The 14,348-nt window shown below is 40.4% G+C and overlaps 1 protein-coding gene across 9 annotated transcripts in view; it reads right to left on the bottom strand.

Annotated features, from left to right (window-relative positions):
- The window catches only part of HECTD1 (HECT domain E3 ubiquitin protein ligase 1), a 110,111-nt gene that overhangs the window by 45,213 nt on the left and 50,550 nt on the right, over positions 1 to 14,348 (bottom strand). For all 9 annotated transcript variants that reach the window (XM_031668202.1, XM_031668200.1, XM_031668206.1 and 6 more), the window contains 6 exons: positions 14,145 to 14,283; positions 13,771 to 13,941; positions 6,064 to 6,286; positions 4,951 to 5,214; positions 4,776 to 4,852; positions 245 to 379 (listed from right to left, as the gene is read on the bottom strand). In XM_031668202.1, coding sequence (XP_031524062.1) covers positions 245 to 379; positions 4,776 to 4,852; positions 4,951 to 5,214; positions 6,064 to 6,286; positions 13,771 to 13,941; positions 14,145 to 14,283 — 1,009 coding nt within the window. The remainder of the gene's footprint in view (positions 1 to 244; positions 380 to 4,775; positions 4,853 to 4,950; positions 5,215 to 6,063; positions 6,287 to 13,770; positions 13,942 to 14,144; positions 14,284 to 14,348) is intronic.

The raw sequence follows: 14,348 nt of genomic DNA, 5'->3' as shown, positions 1-14,348 counted from the left end.
TATGGATACTGAAATCTGATTTTCATGTGTCTTGAAATTCTCCTTCTGGTTTGTTTTCAATCATTTAAAAGTATAAAAACCATTCTTACCTCATGCAGCCATACGCAAATGGGGAGCAGGCCAGATTTGGCTCCTGGGCCATAATTTGCTGACCCCCTACTCAATACCCATGACATAAAGGATAGAGGGGAAGACATCAAACTAAAACTCACTACACATCATCAAAATCTAGAGGTTGACATACTTGTCTATTTGTATGAAGCTCCCAAGATGACTCTAACTGAGTTGCTATGTTTCTGAGTGTTACCACTACTCCACGAGGCATGCTTTCAACAGCTTTAAAGTGGTCATCATATAAATCTCGAGCCATAGTTCGTACCTACCAAAATAAGCATAACAAATGTGAATTTTTACTACAATTAATAATTTTACCAAATCTTCACTTTTATAGACACTCATATTTACTTATTTCACCATAAAAAGGTATGTACTGTCATTTGGGCAAATGAGCTCTTGAAGTTACAGTTATTTAAGAAAACAACCTGTCTATGTTCTGGGTCTGATGAAATTTAGTACATGATATTATTCACAAATCATATGCTTAAGTAATGTAAATTTAGGATTCACCTAATGCCATTTTAATCCCAAACAAACCAGCATAACTCTAATGCAACAGAAAAAACCTATTGCTGTAAACTACTTAATAATACTTTCTATTCTATTTTGGTATGCCCTTCAGAATTAAAAGATGGCAATCATGGATATCAGACGACTTTGAAGAAACTATCTCTTTATAAAACAGTATTAATAATTAATACTGGTGTGGTGGCTCATGCTTGTAATCCTAGCACTTTGAGAGGCGGAGGCAGGCAGATCACTTGAGGTCAGTCAGGAGTTCAAGATCAGCCTGGTCAACATGGTAAAACCTCGTCTCTACTAAAAATTAAAAATAAAATTAGCTGGGCATGGTTGTGCATGCCTATAGTCCCAGCTACTCAGGAGGCTGAGGCCGGACAATCACTTGAACCCGGGAGGTGGAGGCTGCAGTGAGCCAAGATTGTGCCACTGCAGCCTGGGTGACAGAGCAAGACTTTGCTTCAAAAAATAAAAAATAAATAAAAAATAAAAATTAGTTAAAATTATTTTTGCCTAAAATATTTTGATGCATACTTGTTTATATATGCAAAAGGACAGCCACCTACTCACTGAGTTGCTACTGATTTTAAATCAAGAAAGTGAAGCAATAATTTTTAAATTTTTTTTTTTTTTTTTTTTTTTTTTTTTTTTTTTTTTTTTGAGACGGAGTCTCACTCTGTGGCCCAGGCTGGAGTGCAGTGGCCAGATCTCAGCTCACTGCAAGCTCCGCCTCCCGGGTTCAGGCCATTCTCCTGCCTCAGCCTCCCGAGTAGCTGGGACTACAGGTGCCCGCCACCTCGCCCGGCTAGTTTTTTGTATTTTTTAGTAGAGACAGGGTTTCACCGTGTTAGCCAGGATGGTCTCGATCTCCTGACCTCGTGATCCACCCATTTCGGCCTCCCAAAGTGCTGGGATTACAGGCTTGAGCCACCGCGCCCGGCCAATTTTTAAAATTTTTATCTTATAATTTCAACTTGTAGATTTGGGGGTACCTGTGCAGGTTACATGGGTATATTGTGATGTTAAGGTTTGCAGTACAAATGATCTCAACACCCAGGTAGTGAGCATAGTACCCAAGTTTTGGAACTCTTGCCACCCTCACTCCACACCCTCCAAAATTTTTATTTTTTTAATGAGAATACAAGATTGAGACAATGTTCTCATTGAATTTTTTTAGTTTGTGTTACGAAATTTCAGTCCCCTGTAGTCTAGATTTGGTTGGTTAATAATGACATATTAGGTATACCAAAAAGCTCTTGAGACAGGTAATTTATAGTCAGATTATTCAATGATTCCATGCTTGCAAATATGAGTATTCATTAAAATTTGTAACCTCAAAATCAATCATTTCAGAGCTTTCACATTCATTCACGGACATGCACAGTGCAGCAATAAATTTACAGTGCCCGATATGCACGTTCCCAGCAGAATTCAAAAAGGTGACAATCTTTCTTGCTTCGGGTCTCATACTATAAACAAGTGCCCTACTCCCAATCTACTTAGCGTCACACTTATCGAATTTTGGGGCTTTTTCTTCCTGATTTCATTGTTTAAAATGGCCCCCAAACACAGTACTTAAGTGCTATCTAGTGTTTCTAAGCACAAGAAGACTGTGATGTACCTTACAAGGGGAAAAGAGAAAAAAAGTGTATGCTAACATACACTTTGTTCAAGCATAACAGTGCTGTTGGCCAGTTCAATACTAACAAATCAACAATACATATCAGGCTGGGTGCAGTGGCTCAGGCTTGTAATCCCAGCACTTTGGGAGACCGAGGCGGGCAGATCACTTGAGGTAGGAGTTCGAGACCAGCCTGGCCAACATGGTGAAACCCCGTCTCTACTAAAAATGCAAAAATGAGCCGGGCATGGTGGCGTGCACCTGTAGTCCCAGGTATTTGGGAGGCTGAGGCAGGAGAATTGGTTGAACCTGGAAGATGGAGGTTGCAGTGAGTCAAGACTGTGCCACTGTACTCCAACATAGGAAACAGAGTGAGACTCTGTCTCAAAAAACAAAAAACAATACGTAGCAAATAAGGTGTCTTTAATCAAAAACATTATAAAAAAGGTGACAAAAATGTTGTCACAACAGGCTCTAGGCCTAGAAGAAATCTAACCCAGTATTTCTCCTACAAGCAATGGTTCAATATTCACAACAACTTTATAAAATGTAACTACTGTTGGCTGGACATGGCGGCTCATGCCTGTAATACCAGTACTTTGGGAGTCTGAGGCGGGTGGATCACTTGAGGTCAGGAGATGGAGACCATCCTGGCTAACACAGTGAAACCCTGTCTCTACTAAAAATATAAAAAATTAGCCGGGTATGGTGGCATGTGCTTGTAGTCCCAGCTACTCGGGAGGCTGAGGCAGGAGAATCGTTTGAACCTGGGGAGGCGGAGGTTGTAGTGAGCCGAGATAGCACCACTGCACTCCAGCCGGGGTGACAGAGTGAGAATCCATCTCAAAAAAAAATAAAAATAAACAAAAAATCTATGTTCTTTCCAAAGTGTGGCACCTGAAATATCTTTGGGATAACCAAGCGTATTCAAACAGGAAATAAAGACATGAACATCTTTATATAAAACATCTGCTTCAAATAAAAACCACTATTACAGGACAGGTACAGTGGCTCATGCCTATAATCCCAGCACCTTGGGAGGCTGAGGCAGGTAGATCACCTGAGGTCAGGAGTTTGAGACCAGCCTGGTCAACATGGTGAAACTCCATCTCTACTAAAAATACAAAACATTAGCTGGGCATGGTGGTGGGCACCTGTAATCCCAGCTACTCAGGAGGTTAAGGCAGGAGAATAGCTCGAACCCGGGAGGCAGAGGTTGCACTGAGCCGAGATTGCACCATTGCACCACAGCCTGGGCATCAAGAGCGAAACCAAGTCTCAAAAAAAAACATTATTACAAGGGTTTCGCTAAGTTTCTTTAAAAAAAAAAAGAAAAAGAAAAAGAAACACCATTATTACAATTTCTCTGGTCAAAGCCATAAAAAACACAAGAACTCTCCCCTAATCCCAATCACGTACAAGCATTCTTTGCATACTGTATTTAAAAACTATCTTAGAACCAGGCATAGGGCCTGTAGTCCCAGCTACTTGAGAGGCTGAGGCAGGAGGATGACTTGCACTCAGGTGTTTTAGACCAGCCTAGGCAACACAGAGAGACTGTTTCAAAACAAAACAAATAAAAAACAAATCCTATTTTATATTACCATTACAGGTAAAATAAACATGCTAGTCACCAGAAAATGTTGAATCTAACTATGCGATTAACATGGAAATATACTGGCCATATTTGAAAATAACAATGCAAACCTGATGAAAGCATTAAAAGATTAGTCAATTACGCATCTGCTACAGTATCTTCTTGAAGTAATAATTTCAGCTGCCATAGCCATTAAATTAAGCATCAAAAATAATCTGAATTTAGAACCAGGCAGTTAAGTTGCTGTATCACAAGGTATTAACCCAGACTGTAAAATACAATAGTCATTTTCAATCCCACTGTAACACTAAAAATATTACTATCATCAATAATTTCAGGCCGGACGTGGTGGCTCACGCCCGTAATCCCAGCACTTTGGGAGGCCGAGGCAGGCGGATCACGAGGTCAGGAGATTGAGACCATCCTGGCTAACAGAGTGAAAATCTGTCTTTACAAAAAATTAGCCGGTGTGGCGGCGGGTGCCTGTAGTCCCAGCTACTCAGAAGGCTGAGACAGGAGAATGGCATGAATCTGGGAGACGGAGGGTGCAGTGAGCCAAGATCACGCCACTGCACTCCAGCCTGGGCAACACAGTGAGACTCAGTCTCAAAAAAAAAAAAAAGAAAAGAAAAGAAAAAATTTCAATGAGTTAAATTTTTTTATGCAATTAATAAGTAATTTACATTTTGTTTCATACTAATATCCATTTTGATTCTGTTTTAATGTTGGTATTTAGTACAAGTATAAAAATAATATGTAAATATTTAAGAAAATGAACACTGAAAACAGGAAAACTAAAATACGTTATATTAGGGATGCTTATGTTCTATGGCTCAATTTTTTTCAATGCTTATACTTAACCACTGAAAATTTACAACATCAGTATAAAAGACAAGAATAAAGCACATCCAACAGATATACCTTTTGCTTTGTTTTTTCTAACTTAGATTTCAGTTTTCTGCCTCTTTTGCCAGTCCAGCCAGTCACAAATTCTGAACCTTGGGGGGAAGAAAAGAACATTCATAGAGCATACTTTATTACAATTTAACATATTCATTTATTTTTACCTACTAACCTTACATATCTACATACTTACCCAGGGAAGTTTCTGCAGTAAATGAATGTTTGGTTCCTCTATTAGATTCAAATACAAAACCAGGTAAATCTTCTTTCAATATTGTAGCTTGCTGACCATCTGAATTATGAATAGCAATTTCTCCTTCTTTCAAACATGTCAGTGACCAATTTCCTACAGTAAGTTTAGTGGGTCCTGGTGCTGACAGTATAGGTTGACTTGAAGTAGATGGCTTTACTTGGCCTCGAGCTCTTTGTAACTTCTCTAAGAATTCACTTCGGCTTTCTATGAAGACAAAATACTTGTTTTAAAAATCTTATTTCTTTCAAATATAACATGTATTTTCTCTTAAAAAAAAAAAGACCTATTAAAATATAAATTTTAAACAGTAAAACTCAATTAGAAACTGGAAATATTAGCCAGGCATGGTGGTACACATCTGTAGTCCCAGCTACTTGGGAAGCTAAGGCGAGATGATCACTTGAGCTCATGAGTTTGAGGTTGCAATGAGCTATGATCACACCACCACTCTCTAGCCTGGGAGACAGAGTAAGACACTGTCTCCCCCCGCCCCCAAAAAAGGAGCTATATTTGTAAAGATATTTTTTAAAAAGTAGATATAGTGTTGTTCCTTGTCCATGCAGTAAAAAGACATTTATGAAACATTTTCATGGTATAATAATTTTTCTCTACTGATAAAAAAAAATGGATATTAAAAAATAAAGAAACAAATATTTTTTAAAAATACCATGATGGGCTGGGCGCAGTGGCTCACACCTGTAACTCCAGCACTTCGGGAGGCTGAGGCAGGTGGATTACCTGAGGTCAGGAGTTCGAGACTAGCCTGACCAACAAGGTGAAATCCCATCTCTACTAATAATACAAAAATTAGCCAGGCGTGGTGGCAGGTGCCTGTAGTCCCAGCTACTTGGGAAGATGAGACAGGAGAATTGCCTGAACCCGGGACGTGGAAGTTTCAGTGAGCCGAGATCGCACCACTGTACTCCAGCCTGGGTGACGGAGTGAGACTCAATCTCAAAAAATTAAATAAAATACCATGACAATGGTAGCAAAAATATGAGAAAAAAAAACTGTAGAAACTGGGAAAATATTTTAATTGAAACAAAATATTACCTGAACTGTCAGATCCACCTTCAGGACTACCACTTGAATACATGGTGGCAAGTTTTCCATCCAAGATAAATCTGAACCATCCATTACTGCCATTAGATAATTCCAAGGCTGCTGCATCACTCCAAATATACAAGCAGTCTCTTCCCCTAATGATTGACCAGTCTCTCCAATGATATGGTTTACCTTGCTGCAATTCTTTAGCATCTTCCTGTGGTTCATCTTCCTAAATGTGTAGAATTATTCAATTAAACATGGGAAATAATTTCAATTTCAAATATTTATACGTATTTTAAAAACAAGAATCTAATTTCAAATTTAAATGTTCTGAACATAATACTCAATTGCGTGTAGTTTAATTTTTTTTTTTTTCCTTTTAGAAACATGGTCTCACTCTGTCACCCAGGCTGGAGTGCAGTAGTGTCATCATAGCTTACAGAAGCCTCTAACTCCTGGCCTCAGGCAATCTTCCCACCTCAACCTCCAAAGTAGCTGGGATTACAGGTCCAAGCCACAGCAGCTGGCTCTCAATTCAAATTAATTACCTATAACTAAATCTTACAAATAAGTGTTAAAAATATCAAGAAATTCATGTAATTAATGACCTACATTATATCGTGTCCAGGTGTAGTGGGGTAAAGACTAATGGATTAGAGCACTACAAACAACAAGATAATAACCTAAAACCTTGCTGAACTCACTACATCTCTGGGTCTATTTGTAAAAAATGATGATTTAGAGAGGCTCAATGGTATCCAAACTGAAGTGTATAACAGAATCACCAAAGAAGCTTTTTAAAGATAAATTTTGGCTGAGAGTGATAGCTCAAGCCTGTTACCTCAACACTTTTGGAGGCCAAGGCAGGAGGACTGCTTAGGCCAGGAGTTCAAGATCAGCCTGGGCAACGTACTGAGTCTGTCTCCACAAAAAAAATTTAAAAATTAGCTGAGGGTGGCAGTGTGCACCTGTAGCTCTAGATACTAGAGAAGTGGAAGCAGGAAGACTGCTTGGGCCCTGGAATGTGAGGTTATAGTGAAGGATTGTGCCACAGAACTCCAGCCTGGGTGACAGACTGGGGCTCTGTCTCTATTATCTATATCTATCTAGCTAGCTAGCTAGCTAATAGAGACACTGTCTATTATCTCTATATAGATAATAGAGACAGTGTCTCTCTCTATAAATATATTACATATATTTATAATTTATATATTATAATATATATTATCTATTATAAGTAAATAAAATTCATTCATTCATTCCAAGGCCCCACCTTTAGCCAAGTGAATCAAATATACTCGTTCCCATGATCATACAAGTATTTTAGCTACAGCTTTTTTTTTTCCCCCCGCTCTGTCACCCAGGCTGGAATACAGTGGCGTAATCTCCACTCAATGCAAGCTCCGCCTCCCTGGTTCACGCCATTCTCCTGCCTCAGCCTCCCAAGTAGCTGGGACTACAGGCGCCCACAACCATGCCTGGCTAATTGTTTGTATTTTTAGTAGAGACAGGGTTTCACGGTATTAGCCAGGATGGTCTCTATCTCCTGACCTCGTGATCCGGCCGCCTCAGCCTCCCAAAATGCTGGGATTAGGCATGAGTCACCGCGCCCAACTGAGCATGTTTTTTGAAAAAAACAATCTATAAACATTTTGTAGCTCAGTCTGTGTTCCTAAAACTTTCTTTGGACATATTTAAAAATTGAAAATATTCACATAAAAAAATTATTAAATTATCTAAATACATCCATTACAACCAACTAAAATATAGATAAGATACATGAAAAATGTGTTTTCAAACACTAAACAACAGTCCATGCAAGACTATGATCCTTAAGAAAATGAAAGCAAACAAAGTAGAGACCATTTGCTGGCTGAGCTCATGAGGAAGGGGAACACAGAACCTAGCAGTACAAGTTAAGAAAACACAGATCAGAGTTTGAGGAGTTTAAGGCAACTGGAATATGTGGAGGCTGAGTTCACTATTAGGGAACTAAAGAGAAAAAGCCTTTCCAGAAATCTGCAAAGTAGTTTCCACTGAGCACTACAGTCATATACAGGGTGATACTCCATAAGATTGGGCAAAGAACAACTGGAAAGTTGTAAGAGATCATACAAGCGGCCAGACATTTGCATTCCAAACAGCCAGAGTAGAAAATCCTCATGGATCGCCAGGATATTCAGTGAATTCAGAGAAATCACAAATTCAGGATCACAGGGGTGAACTTCCCTAGAGTAAAAGCTATTCTGCCACCATGCAATGACAATTTTGTATTCTTTGTAGAGACAGGGTTTTGCCATGTTACCTAGGCTAACCTTGAACTCGTGGGCTCGAGCAACCTGTCCGCCTCAGCCTCCCAAAGTGCTGGAATTACAGGCGTGAGCCAAGGTACCTGGCCAAAGCCCAATATTCCTTACGAAAGACCACAAAGCCCAAAGCTCAATATCATAACATTTACAATATCCAGTAGCAAATCAAAAATTACTAGACAAAGAATCACAGTGTTTGGAAGGCCAAAGCAGGAGGATAACTTGAGGCCAAAAACCAACCTAGCCTTGGCAACATAGTGAGACCCTCATCTCTACAAAAAATAAAATAAATATTTTTTTAATTAAAAAAAAAAAAAAAAAGAGGTGAGGTGCAGTGGATCACTTTGAGGTCAAGAGTTCAAGACCAGCCTGCCTAACAATAGTGAAATCTTGTCTCTACTAAAAATACAAAAATTAGTTGAGCATGGTGGTGTGCACCTATAATTCCGGCCACTTGGGAGGCTGAGGCAGGAGAATTGCTTGAACACGGGAGGCGGAGGTTGCAATGAGCCAAGATCGCGCCACTGCACTCCAGCCTGGGTGACAGAGCAAGACCCTGTCTCAAAAAAGAAAAATTTAAAAAGAAGGCCAAATAAAGACATTTTCAGATAAATACAATCTGAGATAATTATCTGGCTTCCCTTTTAATTTTCTCTCTTTTTTTTTTTTTTTTTTTAATAAAAATAGAGGTGGGGTTGGCTGGGCATGGTGGCTCGGGCCTGTAATCCCAGCATTTTGGGAGGCCAAAGTGGGCAGATCACGAGGTCAGGAGATGGAGACCATCCTGGCTAATATGGTAAAACCCCGTCTCTACTAAAAATACAAAAAATCAGCCAGGCATTGTGGCAGTCCCAGCTACTCGGGAGGCTGAGGAAGAAGAATGGCATGAACCCGGGAGGCGGAGCTTGCAGTGAGCCAAGACTCGGTCTCAAAAAAAAAAAAAAAAAAAAAAAAACCAGACACAGAGTCTCACAATTTTGCCCAGACTGGTCTCAAACTCCTGGGCTCAAGCAATTCTCCCACCTGAGCCTCCCCAAAGTCCTGGGATTACAGGCATGAGCCATCGTGTCCAGCCGACCATTTCAATGTATTTTGAAGAGCAAAAGTGTGTGATGATGAAGTACAACTTAGCAATTATGTGTTCTTTTATAGTATAACCGTTTGAAGTTTCATTTTTGAAATCTTTCCCAAGCCCAAGGTCACTAAGATTTCTCTTTTTCTCTAGAAGTTTCATAATTTTAGTGTATACATTTTAGTCTATGGTTCATTTTGTTAATTTTTGTATATGGGACCGTTACCATGTATATATACAATGTATATATATAATGCTATATATACACATGGTAAGGGTTGAGACTGAGGGAGATTCAATCTCAAAAAACAAAACAAAAGAAAAAGAAAAATGATACTATATATATACTTTATATATATACGGTAAGGGTTGAAGTTCAATTTCTTTTGCATATGCTATTGACCTGTTCATTTTCTGAAAAGATCATCCTTTCTTGATTGTCTTAGCACTTTTGTTGAAAACTGATTGACCATATGTGTACTGGGTCATTAATCTATCTTTACACTATTGTCACACTTCCTTGATTACTGAAGTTTTATAAAAGACTTGAAATCTGTTGATGTATATCCTTCCATGCTGCTCCTTTTCCAGGTTGCTTTGGCTATTGCATTTATATGTAAATGTTAGAATATTTGCATTTATATATAAATGTTAGACCCTCCTTGTTTTCTTTTTTTTTTGAGATGGAGTTTCGTTCTGTCAACCAGACTGGAACGCAATGGCACGATCTCGGCTCACTGCAACCTCTGTCTCCCAGGTTCAAGCAGTTCTCCTGCCTCAGCCTCCAAAGTAGCTGGGATTACAGGTGCGTGCCACCACGCCCAGCTAATTTTTTTTTTTTTTTTTGAGACAGAGTCTTGCTCTGTTGCCCAGGCTGGAGTGCAGTGGTGCGATCTCAGCTCAGTGCAACCTCCACCTCCCAGTTCAAGTGATTCTCCTGCCTCAACCTCCCGAGTAGCTGGGACTACAGGCAAGTGCCACCATGCCTGGCTAATTTTTTTTTTTTTTTTTGAGAGGGAGTCTCACGCTGTCACCCAGGCTGGAGTGCAGTGGCCGGATCTCAGCTCACTGCAAGCTCTGCCTCCCGGGTTTGCGCCATTCTCCTGCCTCAGCCTCCTGAGTAGCTGGGACTACAGGCGCCCGCCACCTCGCCGGCTATTTTTTTGTATTTTTTAGTAGAGACGGGGTTTCACTGTGTTAGCCAGGATGGTCTCGATCTCCTGACCTCGTGTCTCGGCCTCCCAAAGTGCTGGGATTACAGGCTTGAGCCACCGCGCCCAGCCGCCTGGCTAATTTTTGTATTTTTTGTAGAGACGGGGTTTCACCATGTTGGCCAGGTTGGTTTCGAACTTCTGACGTCAGGTGATCTCCCTGCCTCGGCCTCCCACAAGTGCTGGGATTACACTCGTGAGCCACTGTACTCAGCCTAGAATCTCCTTGTTAATTTCTACAAAAAGACTGCTGGGATCTTGGTTGGGATTTCTGTAACCTATTTCTTGAGAGGAAGAGCTCCAGAGAATAAACTCAGATGAGATTTTTGTTTTGTTTTTCCTTAAATCCCCCAGTAATTCTGACAATTAACCAGATCTGGGTAACACATACACATTCTCTTTTCACCACCCTCGGAATTCTACAATTATAACTCATATGCCACCATTTTTTTCAAAAATATTACTACCTTGTTACTAATATACAATAAGCATTCACTAAATATTAGAAATAAATCTTGCTGGGAATCACTAGAGATGGAAAAGGTATATTTAAATTTGCAGTCTAAGGCAAGAGTTACCAATGAATACAAAAATGGGTCGGTTAAGTTTACCGAGAAACAGCATATTTACAGAGTCTGGAATTATGTCCCTACAAATTACTTATTACAAGGAAAAAGAGGCCAAGTGCAGTGGCTCATGCCTGTAATACCAACAGTTTGGGAGGCCAACGCAGGGGGATCACCTAGGTCAGAAGTTTGAGACTGGCCTGGCTAATATGGTGAAACCCTGCCTCTACTAAAAATACAAAAATTAGCTGGGCGTGGTGGTACGTGCCTGTAATCCCAGCTACTCTGGAGGCTGAGGCATGAGAATCACTTTAACCCATAAGGTGGAGGTTGCAGTGAGCCGAGATCATGCCATTGCACTCCAGCCTGGGCAACACAGCAAGATCCCAACAAAAAAAAAAAAAAGGAAAAAGAGCAACTTTATAGTAGAGAAACCTGGAAGAGAAAAAACTTAAGCAAGTGATCCAAGTTATCATAACCAACAGGGCAAACAGACACGAATGTGCCTCCAAGAAGGAACATTATGCACCTAGAACAGCATAGTATCACCTCTATAGGACTTCTGCTAAAACACATAAGCTGAATTAAATCACAAAGAAACATGACATAAAGTTAGATTCTTTGTTCAAATTAACTGTTCTATTCTCTTCATAAACACCAAAGCTATGAAAATAAAAGAAAGGCTGACAGACTGTTATAGGTTCTCAGGACACACTGTCGCAGGTCCTCAGGAATATGATAAGCAACGTAATGTGTACTCCTGGATTTCATTGTGGACCAGAAAAAAAAATTACTACAAAGGCCATTAAAGACAATGGCAAAATCTGAATACGGTCTCCAGAGAAAATATTAGTGTTACATAAATATTAAATTTTCTGATTAGTACAATTTTGATAATGATACTACAACTATGTCCTGGTTTTTTGGTGAAATATTTAGGTTAAAAGGGAAAACTTTGTATTCAGCTTACCATCTTTTTTTTTTAAGATGGAGTCTCAGGCCGGGCACGGTGGCTCACGCCTGTAATCCCAGCACTTTGGGAGGCTGAGATGGGCAGATCACAAGGTCAGGAGATCAAGACCATCCTGGCTAGCACAGCGAAACCCTGTGTCTACTAAAAATACAAAAAATTAGCCGGGTGTGGTGGCAGGCGCCTGTAGTCCCAGCTACTCGGGAGGCTGAGACAGGAGAATGGCGTAAACCCAGGAGGCGGAGCTTGCAGTGAGCCAAACTCGCACCACTGCACTCAGCCTGGGCGACAGTGCGAGACTCCGTCTGGGGGAAAAAAAAAAAAAAAAAAGATGGAGTCTCACTATGTCGCCTAGGCGGGAGTACAGTGGTACGATCTCAGCTCACTGCAACCTCCGCCTCCCAGGTTCAAGCAATTCTCCTGCCTCAGCCTCCCGAGTAGCTGGGACTACAGGCACGTGCCACCAAGCCGGGCTAATTTTTTCTGTATTTTTAGTGGAGACGGGGTTTCAACATATTGGTCAAGCTGGTCTTGAACTCCTGACCTCGTGATCCACCCGCCTTGGCCTACCAAAGTGCTGGAATGACAGGCGTCAGCCATCATACCCGGCCACCATCAAATATTTTTTAAAAGTACACATGGACAGGCACTGTGGCTTACACTTGTAATCCCAGCACTTTGGGAGGCTGAGACAGGCGGATCACCTGAGGTCGGGAGTTTGAGACCAGCCTGACCAACATGGAGAAAGCCCGTTTCTACTAAAAATACAAAATTAGCTGAGTGTGGTGGCACATGCCTGTAATCCCAGCTACTCAGGAGGCTGAGGCAGGAGAATCGCTTGAACCCAGGAAGGTGGAGGTTGCAGTGAGCTGAGATCGCACCATTGCACTCCAGTCTGGGCAACAAGAGTGGAACTCCGTCTCAAAAAATTAATAAAAATAAAATAAAATAAATGTACACACATTGGCTGGGGCAGTGGCTCACGCCTGTAATCCCGGCACTTTGGGAGGTCAAGGCGGGTGGATCACCTGAGGTCGGGAGTTTGAGGCCAGCCTGACCAACATGGAGAAACCCCGTCTCCACTAAAAATACAAAATTAGCCAGGCATGGTGGCGCATGCCTGTAATCCCAGCTACTCGGAAGGCTGAGGCAGGAGAACCACTTGAACCCGGGAGGCGGAGGCTACAGTGAGCTGAGATCGTGCCATTGCACTCCAGCCTGGGCAACAAGAGCAAAACTGCATCTCAAAAAAAAAAAAAAAAAAATGTACACACACACACACACACACACACAGAGACACGTGTCTGAAAAAATATTAAAGGAAATGGGGCAAAATGTTAATAACTAGTCAATGTGGATAGAGAGTATTCTGATATTCTTTAATTATATTTGCAACATTTCTGTATGTTTAAAATTGTTGATCCATAAAATGTTTTAAAAGAAAATTGACCAATTTAAAAATTATACAGAACTATTTCATTGTCATTTATTTGTCAAGATAATTGTCATCTTGTCAAAACCCATCAAAAATCGAAACTAGATTTTCCTCAAAAGAAACTCTTCCTGATACCTTAAGACCACTCACTTTTTCTGGTTTTGATTCCTCTTCATTCTCATCATCAGAGGAAGGACCTGCCAACGTTGACACTTTGCTAATTACACCAAGTCTGGCTAGCTGATCCAAAAATATATCACCGCCTTTATCTACTAAATCCCTTATGATCTGCAAAGCCAGCAAGTGGCCATCATCATCATCCTGAGAGAAAAAAAAAAAAGGAGGGGGGAAGTACATGATAGCAAGGAAGTGAAAGAAAAACAGTAAAAATAAGTTTAGTTGCCAGGAGCAGAGAAATGCAGTAATTTGCACAAAATGATTTACTGAAATTAAAACAAAATTTTTATTTCAGACTACTACCTAAAGGAAATTAATGCTAGAAGAGTTTTGAAAAAGAAACTGACCTCTTGATCCAGGACAGTTGCAGTGATTTCCACTAGTATTGTAGGCAAATTGTGACCAACATCAGAATCACAAACTTCTTTTAACAGTGCTTCAGAGCAAAAATGAATCATTTTTCGAATTAGAGCAAGGCTTGCTTTCCTTGAAAAGTAAAAATAGAATTATATGAAGCCAAATGAAGTTAAACCAAAATGCATGCATTAATG

The sequence above is a fragment of the Papio anubis genome, chromosome 7, assembly GCF_008728515.1.
Source record: "Papio anubis isolate 15944 chromosome 7, Panubis1.0, whole genome shotgun sequence".
Classification (NCBI taxonomy): Eukaryota; Metazoa; Chordata; class Mammalia; order Primates; family Cercopithecidae; genus Papio; species Papio anubis.
This window is presented reverse-complemented; position numbering and strand designations above follow the sequence as displayed.